The 18,573-nt window shown below is 50.4% G+C and overlaps 1 protein-coding gene across 1 annotated transcript in view; it reads left to right on the forward strand.

The window, feature by feature from the left end:
• LOC139386317 (partitioning defective 3 homolog B-like) overlaps window positions 1-18,573 on the forward strand; it is a 193,207-nt gene that overhangs the window by 113,787 nt on the left and 60,847 nt on the right. The window contains exons 7-8 of the mRNA XM_071131843.1: window positions 2,291-2,416; window positions 6,198-6,604. Coding sequence (XP_070987944.1) covers window positions 2,291-2,416; window positions 6,198-6,604 — 533 coding nt within the window. The remainder of the gene's footprint in view (window positions 1-2,290; window positions 2,417-6,197; window positions 6,605-18,573) is intronic.

The raw sequence follows: 18,573 nt of genomic DNA on the forward strand, positions 1-18,573 counted from the left end.
ACATCATCCCTCTCTCTGTCATCCCTTTATAGTACATCATCCCTCTCTCTGTCATCCCTTTATAGCACATCATCCCTCTCTCTGTCATCCCTTTAATAGTACATCATCCCTCTCTCTGTTCATCCCTTTAATAGTACATCATCCCTCTCTCTGTCATCCCTTTAATAGTACATCATCCCCCTCTCTGTCATCCCTTTATAGTACATCATCCCTCTGTCATCCCTTTAATAGTACATCATCCCTCTGTCATCCCTTTATAGTACATCATCCCTCTCTCTGTCATCCCTTTATAGTACATCATCCCCCTCTCTGTCATCCCTTTATAGTACATCATCTCTCTCTCTGTCATCCCTTTAATAGTACATCATCCCTCTGTTCATCCCTTTAATAGTACATAATCCCTCTCTCTGTCATCCCTTTAATAGTACATCATCCCCCACTCTGTATTCCATTTATAGTACATCATCCCTCTCTCTGTCATCCCTTTAATAGTACATCATCCCCCTCTCTGTCATCCCTTTATAGTACATTATCCCCCTCTCTGTCATCCATTTATAGTACATCATCCCTCTCTCTGTCATCCCTTTAATAGTACATCATCCCCCTCTCTGTCATCCCTTTATAGTACATCATCCCTCTCTCTGTCATCCCTTTAATAGTACATCATCCCCCACTCTGTATTCCATTTATAGTACATCATCCCTCTCTCTGTCATCCCTTTAATAGTACATCATCCCCCTCTCTGTCATCCCTTTATAGTACATTATCCCCCTCTCTGTCATCCATTTATAGTACATCATCCCTCTCTCTGTCATCCCTTTAATAGTACATCATCCCCCTCTCTGTCATCCCTTTATAGTACATCATCCCTCTCTCTGTCATCCCTTTAATAGTACATCATCCCCCTCTCTGTCATCCCTTTATAGTACATCATCCCTCTCTCTGTCATCCCTTTAATAGTACATCATCCCTCTGTTCATCCCTTTAATAGTACATCATCCCTCTCTCTGTCATCCCTTTAATAGTACATCATCCCTCTCTCTGTCATCCCTTTATAGTACATCATCCCTCTCTCTGTCATCCCTTTATAGCACATCATCCCTCTCTCTGTCATCCCTTTAATAGTACATCATCCCTCTCTCTGTTCATCCCTTTAATAGTACATCATCCCTCTCTCTGTCATCCCTTTAATAGTACATCATCCCCCTCTCTGTCATCCCTTTATAGTACATCATCCCTCTGTCATCCCTTTAATAGTACATCATCCCCCACTCTGTATTCCATTTATAGTACATCATCCCTCTCTCTGTCATCCATTTATAGTACATCATCCCCCTCTCTGTCATCCCTTTAATAGTACATCATCCCCCTCTCTGTCATCCCTTTAATAGTTCATCATCCCCATCTCCCCAAACTCTCTCTGTGTGTCTCTCTCTCTCTGTGTCTCTGTCTCTGTCTTTCTCTCTCTCTCTGTGTCTCTCTCTCTCTGTGTCTCTCTCTCTGTGTCTCTCTCTCTCTCTCTCTCTCTCTCTCTCTCTCTCTCTCTCTCTCTCTCTCTCCTCTCTCTCTCTCGGTCTCTCTCTCACATTCTCTCTCTCTCTCTGTGTCTCTCTCTGTGTGTCTCTCTGTCTCTCGCTCTCTGTCTCTCTCTCTCTGTGTCTCTCTCTCTCTCTGTATCTCTCTCTCTCTCTCTGTTTCTCTCTCTCTTTCTCTCTGTCTCTCTCTCTGTCTCTCTCTCTCTCTCTCTCTCTCTGTCTCTGTCTTTCTCTCTCTCTCTGTGTCTCTCTCTCTTTGTGTCTCTCTCTCTCTGTGTCTCTGTCTCTGTCTTTCTCTCTCTGTGTCTCTCTCTCTCTGTGTCTCTCTCTCCTCTCTCTCTCTCTGTCTCTGTCTGTGTCTCTTTCTCTGTGTGTCTCTCTCTCTCTCTCTCTCTCTCTCTCTCTGTCTCTCTCTGTGTCTCTCTCTCTGTCTTTCTCTCTCTCTCTATCTCTCTCTCTCTCTGTCTCTGTCTCTGTCTCTCTCTCTCTCTCTCTCTGTCTCTCTCTCTGTGAATCTCTCTCTGTGTGTCTCTCTCTGTCTTTCTCTCTCTATCTCTCTCTCTGTCTCTGTCTTTATCTCTCTCTCTCTCTCTCTCTCTGTCTCTCTCTCTCTCTCTCTCTCTCTGTGTCTCTCTCTCTCTCTGTGTGTCTCTCTCTCTCTCTCTGTCTCTCTCTGTGTCTCTCTCTCTCTCTCGTCTCTGTCTCTCTCTCTCTGTGTCTCTCTCTCTTCTCTCTCTCCCTCTCTCTCTCTACAGGGCTCTGGGCCTGCACATTCGTGGTGTGGAGGAGAACAGTCGTTCTAAGCGAGAGGGGATCTTTCAGGACGATGAGTGCATTGTTAAAATCAATGATACAGAGTTAATGGACAAATCCTTTACCCAGTAAGCAACTTTGCTCTTGATTCCAGACAGGGGCCTTTGTGTGTCCCCCTTTGTGTGTCCCCCTTTGTGTGGCCCCCTTTGTGTGCCCCCCTTTGTTTTGGCCCCCTTTGTGTGTCTCCTTGTCGAGCTGGGTTTATGTTTTTTTTTTATCCCCCTTAGACCACACCTCTCTCCCTTTGTCATGACTGCCTGGCTTGCGTCATAGCTGTTATCAGATGCAGTTTCTCTTGTTTCTTCATATAGTCACTCGTTCATATCAATTGAGTCCCAAATCTCCCGTTGACTTCAATACAAGAGTAATGCAGGAAGTCTTGAGTAATGCTGGAAGTCTTGAATAATGCAGGAAGTCTTGAGTCATGCAGGAAGTCTGAGTAATGCCGTAAGTCTGAGTAATACAGGAAGTCTTGAGTCATGCAGGAAGTCTGAGTAATGCCGTAAGTCTGAGTAATGCAGAATGTCTTGAGTAATGCAGGAAGTCTGAGTAATGCAGGAAGTCTTGGGTCATGCAGGAAGTCTTGAGTCATGCAGGAAGTCTTAAGTCATGCAGGGAGTCTTGAGTAATGCAGGGAGTCTTGAGTAATGCATGAAGTCTTGAGTAATACAGGAAGTATTGAGTAATGCAGGAAGTCTTGAGTAATGCAGGAAGTCTTGAGTAATGCAGGAAGTCTTGAGTAATGTAGGAAGTCTTGAGTAATGCTGGAAGTCTTGAGTAATGCTGGACGTCTTGAGTAATGCTGGAAGTCTTGAGTAATGCAGGAAGTCTTGAGTAATGCAGGAAGTCTTGAGTAATGCAGGAAGTCTTGAGTAGTGCAGGAAGTCTTGAGTAATGCAGGAAGTCTTGAGTAATGCAGGAAGTCTTGAGTAATGCAGGAAGTCTTGAGTAATGCAGGAAGTCTTGAGTAATGCAGGAAGTCTTGAGTAATGCAGGAAGTCTTGAGTAATGCAGGAAGTCTGAGTAGTGCAGGAAGTCTAAGTAATAGTCTGAGTAATGGTCTGAGTAATGGTCTGAGTAATGGTCTGAGTAATGGTCTGAGTAATGGTCTGAGTAATGGTCTCAGTAATGGTCCGAGTAATGGTCTGAGTAATGGTCTGAGTAATGGTCTGAGTAATGGTCTGAGTAATGGTCTGAGTGATGGTCTGAGTAATGGTCTGAGTGATGGTCTGAGTAGTGTAGGAAGTCTAAGTAATAGTCTGAGTAATGGTCTGAGTAATGGTCTGAGTAATGGTCTGAGTAATGGTCTGAGTGATGGTCTGAGTAATGTTCTGAGTAATGGTCTGAGTAATGGTCTGAGTGATGGTCTGAGTAATGGTCTGAGTAATGGTCTGAGTGATGGTCTGAGTAGTGTAGGAAGTCTAAGTAATAGTCTGAGTAATGCAGGAAGTATTGAGTAATGCAGGAAGTCTTGAGTAAAGAAGGAAGTCTTGAGGTGTGCAGGAAGTCTTGAGTAGTGCAGGAAGTCTTGAGTAATGCAGGAAGTCTTGAGTAATGCAGGAAGTCTTGAGTAATGCAGGAAGTCTGAGTAATGCAGGAAGTCTTGGGTCATGCAGGAAGTCTTGAGTCATACAGGAAGTCTTAAGTCATGCAGGGAGTCTTGAGTAATGCAGGGAGTCTTGAGTAATGCATGAAGTCTTGAGTAATACAGGAAGTATTGAGTAATGCAGGAAGTCTTGAGTAATGCAGGAAGTCTTGAGTAATGCAGGAAGTCTTGAGTAATGTAGGAAGTCTTGAGTAATGCTGGAAGTCTTGAGTAATGCTGGAAGTCTTGAGTAATGCTGGAAGTCTTGAGTAATGCAGGAAGTCTTGAGTAATGCAGGAAGTCTTGAGTAATACAGGAAGTCTTGAGTAATGCAGGAAGTCTTGAGTAGTGCAGGAAGTCTTGAGTAATGCAGGAAGTCTTGAGTAATGCAGGAAGTCTTGAGTAATGCAGGAAGTCTTGAGTAATGCAGGAAGTCTTGAGTAATGCAGGAAGTCTGAGTAGTGCAGGAAGTCTAAGTAATAGTCTGAGTAATGGTCTGAGTAATGGTCTGAGTAATGGTCTGAGTAATGGTCTGAGTAATGGTCTGAGTAATGGTCCGAGTAATGGTCCGAGTAATGGTCTCAGTAATGGTCCGAGTAATGGTCTGAGTAATGGTCTGAGTAATGGTCTGAGTAATGGTCTGAGTAATGGTCTGAGTAATGGTCTGAGTAATGGTCTGAGTGATGGTCTGAGTAATGGTCTGAGTGATGGTCTGAGTAGTGTAGGAAGTCTAAGTAATAGTCTGAGTAATGGTCTGAGTAATGGTCTGAGTAATGGTCTGAGTAATGGTCTGAGTGATGGTCTGAGTAATGTTCTGAGTAATGGTCTGAGTAATGGTCTGAGTGATGGTCTGAGTAATGGTCTGAGTAATGGTCTGAGTGATGGTCTGAGTAGTGTAGGAAGTCTAAGTAATAGTCTGAGTAATGCAGGAAGTATTGAGTAATGCAGGAAGTCTTGAGTAAAGAAGGAAGTCTTGAGGTGTGCAGGAAGTCTTGAGTAGTGCAGGAAGTCTTGAGTAATGCAGGAAGTCTTGAGTAATGCAGGAAGTCTTGAGTAATGCAGGAAGTATTGAGTAATGCTGGAAGTCTTGAGTAGTGCAGGACGTCTTGAGTAGTGCAGGAAGTCTTGAGTAATGCAGGAAGTCTTGAGTAATGCAGGAAGTCTGAGTAATGCAGGAAGTCTGAGTAATGCAGGAAGTCTTGAGTAATGCAGGAAGTCTGAGTAATGCAGGAAGTCTGAGTAATGCAGGAAGTCTTGAGTAATGCAGGAAGTCTGAGTAATGCAGGAAGTCTTGAGTAATGCAGGAAGTCTGAGTAATGCAGGAAGTCTGAGTAATGCAGGAAGTCTGAGTAATGCAGGAAGTCTGAGTAATGCAGGAAGTCTTGAGTAATGCAGGAAGTCTGAGTAATGCAGGAAGTCTGAGTAATGCAGGAAGTCTGAGTAATGCAGGGAGTCTGAGTAATGCAGGAAGTCTGAGTAATGCAGGAAGTCTTGAGTAATGCAGGAAGTCTTGAGTAATGCAAGGCGTCTGAGTAATGCTGGAAGTCTTGAGTAATGCAGGAAGTCTTGAGTAATGCAGGAAGTCTGAGTAATGCAGGAAGTCTGAGTAATGCAGGAAGTCTGAGTAATGCAGGAAGTCTGAGTAAAGCAGGAAGTCTGAGTAATGCAGGAAGTCTGAGTAATACAGGAAGTCTTGAGTAAAGCAGGAAGTCTTGAGTAATGCAGGAAGTCTGAGTAATGCAGGAAGTCTGAGTAATGCAGGAAGTCTGAGTAATGCAGGAAGTCGTGAGTAAAGCAGGAAGTCTTGAGTAATGCAGGAAGTCTTGAGTAATGCAGGAAGTATTGAGTAATGCTGGAAGTCTTGAGTAATGCAGGAAGTCTTGAGTAATGCAGGAAGTCTTGAGTAATGCAGGAAGTCTGAGTAATGCAGGAAGTCTTGAGTAATGCAGGAAGTCTTGAGTAATGCAAGGCGTCTGAGTAATGCAGGAAGTCTTGAGTAAAGCAGGAAGTCTGAGTAATGCAGGAAGTCTTGAGTCATGCAGGAAGTCTGAGTAATACAGGAAGTCTTGAGTAATGCAGGAAGTCTTGAGTAAAGCAGGAAGTCTGAGTAAAGCAGGAAGTCTGAGTAATGCAGGAAGTCTGAGTAATGCAGGAAGTCTTGAGTAAAGCAGGAAGTCTGAGTAAAGCAGGAAGTGTGAATAGTTCCATATGTTGTTGTCAGTAGTATGGTTGACTGCCAGTTCTGAGTGGTGTGTTCTCCCCAGGGCACAGGAAGTGTTCCGTTATGCTATGCGGTCCCCCATGGTGCGTCTGGAAGTAGTTCCTGTCTCCAACAGGGAGAGGTACGAGAAGAGCCTGATTGGTCAGCTCTTCAACCAATCAGGCAGTCCCAAAGCCACACCCAAGACTTCCTCTAAGGAGCCGCCTTCAATCAAACCTGCCTTTAAGCCCTCTGACTCTCCTACTGCCCGAATGGCTGAGGACAGCAGCAGCCTAGAGGGCCGACCAATGGCATCCCCCCATCTCGCCCACCCTGTCCCCGTCAGCCTATCGCCTGTCCCCAAGGAGAAGAGTGACAGCCCACTCCTGAAGAGGAGTCCCACCTTCTCTACCCTGGTGGGCTTCACCAGCAAGAAGGGAGGGAAGAGACTGAAGATCGATTTAAAGAAAGGTAAGGAGGGATGATGTGGATGGGGAGGAGGAGGGATGCGGAGGGGGAGGAGGAGGGATGATGTGGATGGGGAGGAGGTATGAGGAGGGGGAGGAGGAGGGATGATGTGGATGGGGAGGAGGTATGAGGATGGGGAGGAGGAGGGATGATGTGGATGGGGAGGAGGTATGAGGATGGGGAGGAGGAGGGATGATGTGGATGGGGAGGTATGAGGAGGGGGAGGAGGAGGGATGATGTGGATGGGGAGGAGGAGGGATGATGTGGATGGGGAGGAGGTATGAGGAGGGGGAGGAGGAGGGATGATGTGGATGGGGAGGAGGGATGATGTGGATGGGGAGGAGGAGGGATGAGGAGGGGGATGAGGAGGGGGAGGAGAAGGGATGATGTGGATGGGGAGGAGGAGGGATGAGGAGGGGGAGGAGGAGGATGAGGAGGGGGAGGAGGAGGGGGAGGAGGGGGAGGAGGAGGGATGAGGAGGGGGAGGAGGAGGGATGAGGAGGGGGAGGAGGAGGATGAGGAGGGGGAGGAGGAGGGATGAGGAGGAGGAGGAGGATGAGGAGGGGGAGGAGGGGGATGAGGAGGGATGAGGAGCGGGAGGAGGAGGATGAGGAGGGGGAGGAGGGGGATGAGGAGGGGGAGGAGGGGGAGGAGGGATGAGGAGGGGGAGGAGGAGGGATGAGGAGGGGGAGGAGGGGGAGGAGGAGGGATGATGTGGATGGGGAGGAGGGATGAGGAGGGGGAGGAGGAGGGATGATGTGGATGGGGAGGAGGTATGAGGGGGAGGAGGGATGAGGAGGAGGAGGGATGATGTGGATGGGGAGGAGGTATGAGGGGGAGGAGGGATGAGGAGGAGGAGGAGGAGGGATGATGTTGATGGGGAGGTATGAGGAGGGGGAGGAGGAGGGATGATGTGGATGGGGAGGAGGAGGGATGATGTGGATGGGGAGGAGGGATGAGGAGGGGGAGGAGGAGGGATGATGTGGATGGGGAGGAGGTATGAGGGGGAGGAGGGATGACGAGGAGGAGGGATGATGTGGGTGGGGAGAAGGAGGGATGAGGAGGGGGAGGAGGGATGAGGAGGGGGAGGAGGAGGGATGATGTGGGATGGGGAGAAGGAGGGATGAGGAGGGGGAGGAGGGATGAGGAGGAGGAGGGATGATGTGGGATGTGGAGGAGGTATGAGGAGGGGGAGGAGGAGGGATGATGTGGATGGGGAGGAGGTATGAGGAGGGGGAGGAGGAGGGATGATGTGGATGGGGAGGAGGTATGAGGAGGGGGAGGAGGGATGAGGAGGAAGAGGGATGATGTGGATGGGGAGGAGGTATGAGGAGGGGGAGGAGGGATGAGGAGGAGGAGGGATGATGTGGATGGGGAGGAGGTATGAGGAGGGGGAGGAGGAGGATGAGGAGGAGGAGGGGGAGGAGGGGGAGGAGGAGGGATGAGGAGGGGGAGGAGGAGGGATGAGGAGGGGGAGGAGGAGGATGAGGAGGGGGAGGAGGGGGATGAGGAGGGGGAGGAGGAGGGATGAGGAGCGGGAGGAGGAGGATGAGGAGGGGGAGGAGGGGGATGAGGAGGGGGAGGAGGGGGAGGAGGGATGAGGAGGGGGAGGAGGAGGGATGAGGAGGGGGAGGAGGGGGAGGAGGAGGGATGATGTGGATGGGGAGGAGGGATGAGGAGGGGGAGGAGGAGGGATGATGTGGATGGGGAGGAGGTATGAGGGGGAGGAGGGATGAGGAGGAGGAGGGATGATGTGGATGGGGAGGAGGAGGGATGATGTGGATGGGGAGGAGGGATGAGGAGGGGGAGGAGGAGGGATGATGTGGATGGGGAGGAGGTATGAGGGGGAGGAGGGATGACGAGGAGGAGGGATGATGTGGGTGGGGAGAAGGAGGGATGAGGAGGGGGAGGAGGGATGAGGAGGGGGAGGAGGAGGGATGATGTGGGATGGGGAGAAGGAGGGATGAGGAGGGGGAGGAGGGATGAGGAGGAGGAGGGATGATGTGGGATGTGGAGGAGGTATGAGGAGGGGGAGGAGGAGGGATGATGTGGATGGGGAGGAGGTATGAGGAGGGGGAGGAGGAGGGATGATGTGGATGGGGAGGAGGTATGAGGAGGGGGAGGAGGGATGAGGAGGAAGAGGGATGATGTGGATGGGGAGGAGGTATGAGGAGGGGGAGGAGGGATGAGGAGGAGGAGGGATGATGTGGATGGGGAGGAGGTATGAGGAGGGGGAGGAGGAGGATGAGGAGGGGGAGGAGGAGGGGGAGGAGGGGGAGGAGGAGGAGGGAGGAGGAGGGGGAGGAGGAGGGATGAGGAGGGGGAGGAGGAGGATGAGGAGGGGGAGGAGGGGGAGGAGGAGGATGAGGAGGGGGAGGAGGGGGATGAGGAGGGGGAGGAGGGGGAGGAGGGATGAGGAGGGGGAGGAGGAGGGATGAGGAGGGGGAGGAGGAGGGATGATGTGGATGGGGAGGAGGGATGAGGAGGGGGAGGAGGAGGGATGATGTGGATGGGGAGGAGGTATGAGGGGGAGGAGGGATGAGGATGAGGAGGGATGATGTGGATGGGGAGGAGGGATGAGGAGGGGGAGGAGGAGGGATGAGGAGGGGGAGGAGGGGGAGGAGGAGGGATGATGTGGATGGGGAGGAGGGATGAGGAGGGGGAGGAGGAGGGATGATGTGGATGGGGAGGAGGTATGAGGGGGAGGAGGGATGAGGAGGAGGAGGGATGATGTGGATGGGGAGGAGGTATGAGGGGGAGGAGGGATGAGGAGGAGGAGGAGGAGGGATGATGTTGATGGGGAGGTATGAGGAGGGGGAGGAGGAGGGATGATGTGGATGGGGAGGAGGAGGGATGATGTGGATGGGGAGGAGGAGGGATGATGTGGATGGGGAGGAGGTATGAGGGGGAGGAGGGATGACGAGGAGGAGGGATGATGTGGGTGGGGAGAAGGAGGGATGAGGAGGGGGAGGAGGGATGAGGAGGGGGAGGAGGAGGGATGATGTGGGATGGGGAGAAGGAGGGATGAGGAGGGGGAGGAGGGATGAGGAGGAGGAGGGATGATGTGGGATGTGGAGGAGGTATGAGGAGGGGGAGGAGGAGGGATGATGTGGATGGGGAGGAGGTATGAGGAGGGGGAGGAGGAGGGATGATGTGGATGGGGAGGAGGTATGAGGAGGGGGAGGAGGGATGAGGAGGAAGAGGGATGATGTGGATGGGGAGGAGGTATGAGGAGGGGGAGGAGGGATGAGGAGGAGGAGGGATGATGTGGATGGGGAGGAGGTATGAGGAGGGGGAGGAGGGATGAGGAGGAGGAGGGATGATGTGGATGGGGAGAAGGAGGGATGAGGAGGGGGAGGAGGGATGAGGAGGGGGAGGAGGCGGGATGATGTGGGATGGGGAGAAGGAGGGATGAGGAGGGGGAGGAGGGATGAGGAGGAGGAGGAATGATGTGAGATGTGGAGGAGGTATGAGGAGGGGGAGGAGGAGGGATGATGTGGATGGGGAGGAGGTATGAGGATGGGGAGGAGGAGGGATGATGTGGATGTGGAGGAGGTATGAGGAGGGGGAGGAGGAGGAATGATGTGGATGGGGAGGAGGTATGAGGAGGGGGAGGAGGAGGGATGATGTGGGATGGGGAGGAGGTATGAGGAGGGGGAGGAGGAGGGATGATGTGGATGGGGAGGTATGAGGAGGGGGAGGAGGAGGGATGATGTGGATGGGGAGGAGGTATGAGGAGGGGGAGGTGGAGGGATGATGTGGATGGGGAGGTATGAGGAGGGGGAGGAGGAGGGATGATGTGGATGGGGAGGAGGTATGAGGAGGTGGAGGAGGAGGGATGATGTGGATGGGGAGGAGGAGGGATGATGTGGATGGGGAGGAGGTTTGAGGAGGGGGAGGAGGAGGGATGATGTGGATGGGGAGGAGGTATGAGGAGGGGGAGGAGAAGGGATGATGTGGATGGGGAGGTATGAGGAGGGGGAGGAGGAGGGATGATGTGGGATGAGAAGGGGGAGGAGCAGGGATGATGTTGATGGGCAGGAGGTATGAGGAGGGGGAGGAGGAGGGATGATGTGGGATGAGAAGGGGGAGGAGGAGGGATGATGTGGGATGTGGAGGAGGGATGAGGAGGGGGAGGAGGAGGGATGTGGAGGGATGGGGAGGAGGGATGATGTGGGATGGGGAAGAGGGAAGAGGAGGGGGAGGAGGAGTGATGATGTGGGATGTTAAGGAGGGATGAGGAGGGATGATGTGGGATGGGGAGGAGGGATGAGGAGGGGGAGGAGGAGGGATGATGTGGGATGGGGAGGAGGAGGGATGATGTGGGATGGGGAGGAGGGATGATGTGGGATGTGGAGGAGGAGGGATGAGGAGGATGGATAATGTGAGATGGGATTTCACCCCACTAGTTAGACAGCTGGCTGGATGAGGTTGTCATTTCACCCTACTAGGTAGACAGCTGGCTGGATGAGGTCGTGATTTAACCCCACTAGGTAGACAGCTGGCTGGATGAGGTCATGATTTCACCACACTAGTTAACAGCTGGCTGGATGAGGTCATGATTTCACCCCACTAGGTAGACAGCTGGCTGGATGAGGTCATGATTTCACCCCACTAGTTAGACAGCTGGCTGGATGAGGTCATGATTTCACCCCACTAGGTAGACAGCTTGCTGGATGAGGTCGTGATTCCACCCCACTAGTTAGACAGCTGGCATGGATGAGGTCATGATTTCACCCCACTAGTTAGACAGCTGGCTGAATGAGGTCATGATTTCACCCCACTAGTTAGACAGCTGGCTGGATGAGGTCATGATTTCACCCCACTAGTTAGACAGCTGTCTGGATGAGGTCATGATTTCACCCTAGTTTGTATTGATCCAGCTGTAGCTGGGTGATATGAATTCCTTGCAGAAAGCAGAGAGAACTGCTGACATTCACTTAAATGGTTTTGCTAAATGACCAACATAAAACAGAATCACACTGCCCAGACTCGGCTGTCGATGCAAGGCTCATGTCTGTCTGTCTGTCTATCTGTCACTCAGTCAGTCACTCACTCACTCACTCACTCACTCACTCACTCACTCACTCACTCACTCACACACACACACACACACACACACACACACACACGCGCACATTGTGCTGAGTGTGTCTTTTTTCAATCAGTCTCAGCAGGCTGCTTTTCCTTTAGTGACCACCCCTCTTCTCCTCTCCCCCCTCATCTCATCCACTCCTCTCCTCCCCCCTCATCCTCTCCTCCCCCCTCATCCTCTCCTCCCCCCTCATCCTCTCCTCGCCTCCTGACCCCCACCTGATCCCTGCCTGTCCACCAGGAGACGGAGCCTTATGTGGGTTTAAATCTATCCTGATGGAGTCAAACACACACACACACACACACACACACACACACACACACACACACACACATAAAAACAGGTGTTACCTGCTGCCCTTGAATCAGCATGATATTGAAACTGATTAGAGCTTTATGTCACAAATCCTGATAACCTCCTAGATGCCCTCATCACTCTCGATAACCTCCTAGATGCCCTCATCACTCTCGATAACCTCCTAGATGCCCTCATCACTCTCGATAACCTCCTAGATGCCCTCATCACTCTCGATAACCTCCTAGATGCCCTCATCACTCTCGATAACCTCCTAGATGCCCTCATCACTCGCGATAACCTCCTAGACATCCTCATCACTAGCGATAACCACCTAGACGCCCTCATCCCTCGCGATAACCTCCTAGACACCCTCATCCCTCGCGATAACCTCCTAGACACCCTCATCACTCGCGATAAACTCCTAGACGCCCTCATCCCTCGCGATAACTTCCTAGATGCCCTCATCCCTCGCGATAACCTCCTAGTCATCCTCATCACTCGCGATAACCTCCTAGACGCCCTCATCACTCGCGATAAACTCCTAGACGCCCTCATCCCTCGCGATAACTTCCTAGATGCCCTCATCCCTCGCGATAACCTCCTGGACATCCTTATCACTTGCGATAACCTCCTAGATGCCCTCATCACTCGCGATAACCTCCTAGACATCCTCATCACTCGCAATAACTTCCTAGATGCCCTCATCACTCGCGATAACTTCCTAGATGCCCTCATCACTCCCGGTAACCTCCTAGACATCCTCATCAATCGCGATAACCTACTAGACATCCTCATCACTCGCGATAACCTCCTGGAGGGCCTCGTCACTCGCGATAACCTCCTGGAGGGCCTCGTCACTCGCGATAACCTCCTGGAGGGCCTCGTCACTCGCGATAACCTCCTGGAGGGCCTCGTCACTCGCGATAACCTCCTGGAGGGCCTCGTCACTCGCGATAACCTCCTAGACGCCCTCATCCCTCGCGATAACCTCCTAGACACCCTCATCACTCGCGATAACCTCCTAAATTCCCTCGTCACTCGCGATAACCTCCCATCTCAGGTGTGTGTGTTTCATTAGGCCCTTACACACCACTTCACAGCTGGGGTTATATCAGGGGCTGGGGTTATATCTCAGGTCCATGGGCTGGGGTTATATCAGGGGCTGGGGTTATATCTCAGGTCCATGGGCTGGGGTTATATCAGGGGCTGGGGTTATATCTCAGGTCCAGGGGCTGGGGTTATATCAGGGGCGGGGGTTATATCTCAGGTCCAGGGGATGGGGTCATATCTCAGGGGCTGGGGTTATATCCGGGCTGGGGTTATATTTCAGGTCCGGGGGCTGGGGTTATATCAGGGGCTGAGGTTATATCTCAGGTCCAGGGACTGGGGTTATATCAGGGGCTGGGGTTATATCAGGGGCTGGGGTTATATCTCAGGTCCAGGGTCTGGGGTTATATCTCAGGTCCAGGGACTGGGGTTATATCAGGGGCTGGGGTTATATATCTGGTCCTGGGACTGGGGTTATATCAGGGGCTGGGGTTATATCTCAGGTCCAGGGACTGGGGTTATATCAGGGGCTGGGGTTATATCACAGGTCCAGGGGCTGGGGTTATATCACAGGTCCAGGGGCTGGGGTTATATCTCAGTTCCAGGGGCTGGGGTTATATCAGGGGCTGGGGTTATATCAGGGGCTGTTTTTTTTCTCAGGGGCTGGGGTTATATCTCAGGTCCAGGGACTGGGGTTATATCAGGGGCTGGGGTTATATCTCAGGTCCAGGGGCTGGGGTTATATCTCAGGTCCAGGGGCTGGGGTTATATCAGGGGCTGGGGTTATATCAGGGGCTGGGGGTATATCTCAGGTCCAGGGGCTGGGGTTATATCAGGGGCTGGGGTTATATCTCAGGTCCAGGGGCTGAGGTTATATCTCAGGTCCAGGGGCTGAGGTTATATCTCAGGGGCTGGGGTTATATCAGGGGCTGGGGTTATATCAGGGGCTGGGGTTTTATCAGGGGCTGGGGTTATATCTCAGGTCCAGGGGCTGTGGTTATATCTCAGGGGCTGGGGTTATATCAGGGGCTGAGGTTATATCAGGGGCTGGGGTTATATCAGGGGCTGGGGTTATATCTCAGGTCCAGGGGCTGGGGTTATATCAGGGGCTGGGGTTATATCAGGGGCTGGGGTTATATCAGGGGCTGGGGTTATATCAGGGGCTGGGGTTATATCTCAGGTCCAGGGGCTGGGGTTATATCAGGGGCTGGGGTTATATCAGGGGCTGGGGTTATATCTCAGGTCCAGGGGCTGGGTTATATCAGGGGCTGGGGTTATATCACAGGTCCAGGGGCTGGGGTTATATCAGGGGTGAGGTTATATCTCAGGTCCAGGGACTGGGGTTATATCAGGGGCTGGGGTTATATCAGGGGCTGGGGTTATATCTCAGGTCCAGGGACTGGGGTTATATCAGGGGCTGGGGTTATATCACAGGTCCAGGGGCTGGGGTTATATCTCAGGTCCAGGGGCTGGGGTTATATCAAGGGCTGGGGTTATGTCAGGGGCTGTTTTTTTTTTCTCAGGGGCTGGGGTTATATCTCAGGTCCAGGGGCTGGGGTTATATCAGGGGCTGGGGTTATATCAGGGGCTGGGGTTATATCTCAGGTCCAGGGGCTGGGGTTATATCTCAGGTCCAGGGGCTGGGGTTATATCAGGGGCTGGGGTTATATCAGGGGCTGGGGTTATATCAGGGGCTGGGGTTATATCTCAGGTCCAGGGGCTGGGGTTATATCAGGGGCTGGGGTTATATCAGGGGCTGGGGTTATATCTCAGGTCCAGGGGCTGGGGTTATATCAGGGTCTGGGGTTATATCTCAGGTCCAGGGGCTGGGGTTATATCAGGGGCTGGGGTTATATCAGGGGCTGGGGTTATATCAGGGCCTGGGGTTATATCTCAGGTCCAGGGGCTGGGGTTATATCAGGGGCTGGGGTTTTATCAGGGGCTGGGGTTATATCTCAGGTCCAGGGGCTGGGGTTATATCAGAGGCTGGGGTTATATCTCAGGTCCAGGGGCTGGGGTTTTATCTCAGGTCCAGGGGCTGAGGTTATATCTCAGGGGCTGGGGTTATATCAGGGGCTGGGGTTATATCACAGGGCTGGGGTTATATCTCAGGTCCAGGGACTGGGGTTATATCAGGGGCTGGGGTTATATCAGGGGCTGGGGTTATATCTCAGGTCCAGGGACTGGGGTTATATCAGGGGCTGGGGTTATATCACAGGTCCAGGGGCTGTGGTTATATCTCAGGTCCAGGGGCTGGGGTTATATCAGGGGCTGGGTTATATCAGGGGCTGTTTTTTTTTCTCAGGGGCTGGGGTTAATCACAGGTCCAGGGGCTGGGGTTATATCTCAGGTCCAGGGGCTGGGGTTATATCAGGGGCTGGGGTTATATCAAGGGCTGGGGTTATATCTCAGGTCCAGGGGCTGGGGTTATATCTCAGGTCCAGGGGCTGGGGTTATATCAGGGGCTGGGGTTATATCAGGGGCTGGGGTTATATCAGGGGCTGGGGTTATATCAGGGGCTGGGGTTATATCTCAGGTCCAGGGGCTGGGGTTATATCAGGGGCTGGGGTTATATCAGGGGCTGGGGTTATATCAGGGGCTGGGGTTATATCTCAGGTCCAGGGGCTGGGATTATATCAGGGGCTGGGGTTTTATCAGGGGCTGGGGTTATATCAGGGGCTGGGGTTATATCAGAGGCTGGGGTTATATCTCAGGTCCAGGGGCTGGGGTTATATCTCAGGTCCAGAGGCTGAGGTTATATCTCAGGGGCTGGGGTTATATCAGGGGCTGGGGTTATATCACAGGGCTGGGGTTATATCAGGGGCTGGGGTTATATCACAGGGCTGCGGCTGGGAAGGCTGAAGAGACCACATCCGAGAGGAATTCAGCAAACCTGGTCCTCGCCCTAATTCTGAATTCAACCTTAGGGTTAGGTTAACCTGATCCTCGCCCTAATTCTAAATTCAACCTTAGGGTTAGGTTAACCTGATCCTCGCCCTAATTCTGAATTCAACCTTAGCGTTACGTTAACCTGATCCTCGCCCTAATTCTGAATTCAACTTTAGGGTTAGGTTAACCTGACCCTCGCCCCAATTCTGAATTCAACCTTAGGGTTAGGTTAACCTGACCCTCGCCCCAATTCTGAATTCAACTTTAGGGTTAGGTTAACCTGACCCTCGCCCTAATTCTGAATTCAACTTTAGGGTTAGGTTAACCTGACCCTCGCCCCAATTCTGAATTCAACCTTAGGGTTAGGTTAACCTGACCCTCGCCCCAATTCTGAATTCAACCTTAGGGTTAGGTTAACCTGACCCTCGCCCTAATTCTGAATTCAACTTTAGGGTTAGGTTAACCTGATCCTCGCCCCAATTCTGAATTCAACTTTAGTGTTAGGTTAACCTGACCCTCGCCCCAATTCTGAATTCAACTTTAGTGTTATCCTTCTCCAATAGAGCATTAACCCAATAAAGTTGATCTTCTATTCTATCCTTTTTTATCCTGTCTCATCATGGTGTAGTAATGGAGTATAATGGTGTAGTAATGGGGTATCATGGTGTAGTAGTGGAGTATCATGGTGTAGTAATGGAGTATTATGGTGTAGTAGTGGAGTATCATGGTGTAGTAATGGAGTATTATGGTGTAGTAGTGGAGTATCATGGTGTAGTAATGGAGTATAATGGTGTAGTAATGGGGTATCATGGTGTAGTAGTGGAGTATCATGGTGTAGTAATGGAGTATTATGGTGTAGTAGTGGAGTATCATGGTGTAGTAATGGAGTATTATGGTGTAGTAATGGAGTATTATGGTGTAGTAATGGAGTATCATGGTGTAGTATTGGAGTATTATGGTGCAATGGAGTATCATGGTGTAGTAGTGGAGTATCATGGTGTAGTAATGGAGTATCATGGTGTAGTAATGGAGTATTATGGTGTAGTAGTGGAGTATTATGGTGCAATGGAGTATCATGGTGTAGTAGTGGAGTATCATGGTGCAATGGAGTATCATGGTGTAGTAGTGGAGTATCATGGTGTAGTAATGGAGTATCATGGTGTAGTAATGGAGTATCATGGTGTAGTAATGGAGTATCATGGTGTAGTAATGGAGTATTATGGTGTAGTAATATAGTATCATGGTGTAGTAATGGAGTATCATGGTGTAGTAATATAGTATCATGGTGTAGTAATGGAGTATTATGGTGTAGTAATATAGTATCATGGTGTAGTAATGGAGTATCATGGTGTAGTAATGGAGTATTATGGTGTAGTAATATAGTATCATGGTGTAGTAATGGAGTATTATGGTGTAGTAATGGAGTATCATGGTGTAGTAATGGAGTATTATGGTGTAGTAGTGGAGTATTATGGTGCAATGGAGTATCATGGTGTAGTAGTGGAGTATCATGGTGTAGTAATGGAGTATCATGGTGTAGTAGTGGAGTATTATGGTGCAATGGAGTATCATGGTGTAGTAGTGGAGTATCATGGTGTAGTAATGGAGTATTATGGTGTAGTAGTGGAGTATCATGGTGTAGTAATGGAGTATTATGGTGTAGTAATGGAGTATTATGGTGTAGTAATGGAGTATCATGGTGTAGTAGTGGAGTATTATGGTGCAATGGAGTATCATGGTGTAGTAGTGGAGTATCATGGTGTAGTAATGGAGTATCATTGTGTAGTAATGGAGTATTATGGTGTAGTAGTGGAGTATTATGATGTAGTAATGGAGTATCATGGTGTAGTAATGGAGTATCATGGTGTAGTAATGGAGTATTATGGTGTAGTAGTGGAGTATTATGGTGTAGTAATGGAGTATCATGGTGTAGTAATGGAGTATTATGGTGTAGTAGTGGAGTATTATGGTGTAGTAGTGGAGTATCATGGTGTAGTAGTGGAGTATCATGGTGTAGTAGTGGAGTATTATGGTGCAATGGAGTATCATGGTGTAGTAGTGGAGTATCATGGTGTAGTAATGGAGTATCATGGTGTAGTAATGGAGTATTATGGTGTAGTAGTGGAGTATCATGGTGTAGTAATGGAGTATTATGGTGTAGTAATGGAGTATTATGGTGTAGTAATGGAGTATCATGGTGTAGTAGTGGAGTATTATGGTGCAATGGAGTATCATGGTGTAGTAGTGGAGTATCATGGTGTAGTAATGGAGTATCATGGTGTAGTAATGGAGTATTATGGTGTAGTAATATAGTATCATGGTGTAGTAATGGAGTATTATGGTGTAGTAATGGAGTATCATGGTGTAGTAATGGAGTATTATGGTGTAGTAGTGGAGTATTATGGTGCAATGGAGTATCATGGTGTAGTAGTGGAGTATCATGGTGTAGTAATGGAGTATCATGGTGTAGTAGTGGAGTATTATGGTGCAATGGAGTATCATGGTGTAGTAGTGGAGTATCATGGTGTAGTAATGGAGTATTATGGTGTAGTAGTGGAGTATCATGGTGTAGTAATGGAGTATTATGGTGTAGTAATGGAGTATTATGGTGTAGTAATGGAGTATCATGGTGTAGTAGTGGAGT

The sequence above is a fragment of the Oncorhynchus clarkii genome, chromosome 3, assembly GCF_045791955.1.
Source record: "Oncorhynchus clarkii lewisi isolate Uvic-CL-2024 chromosome 3, UVic_Ocla_1.0, whole genome shotgun sequence".
NCBI lineage: Eukaryota > Metazoa > Chordata > Actinopteri > Salmoniformes > Salmonidae > Oncorhynchus > Oncorhynchus clarkii.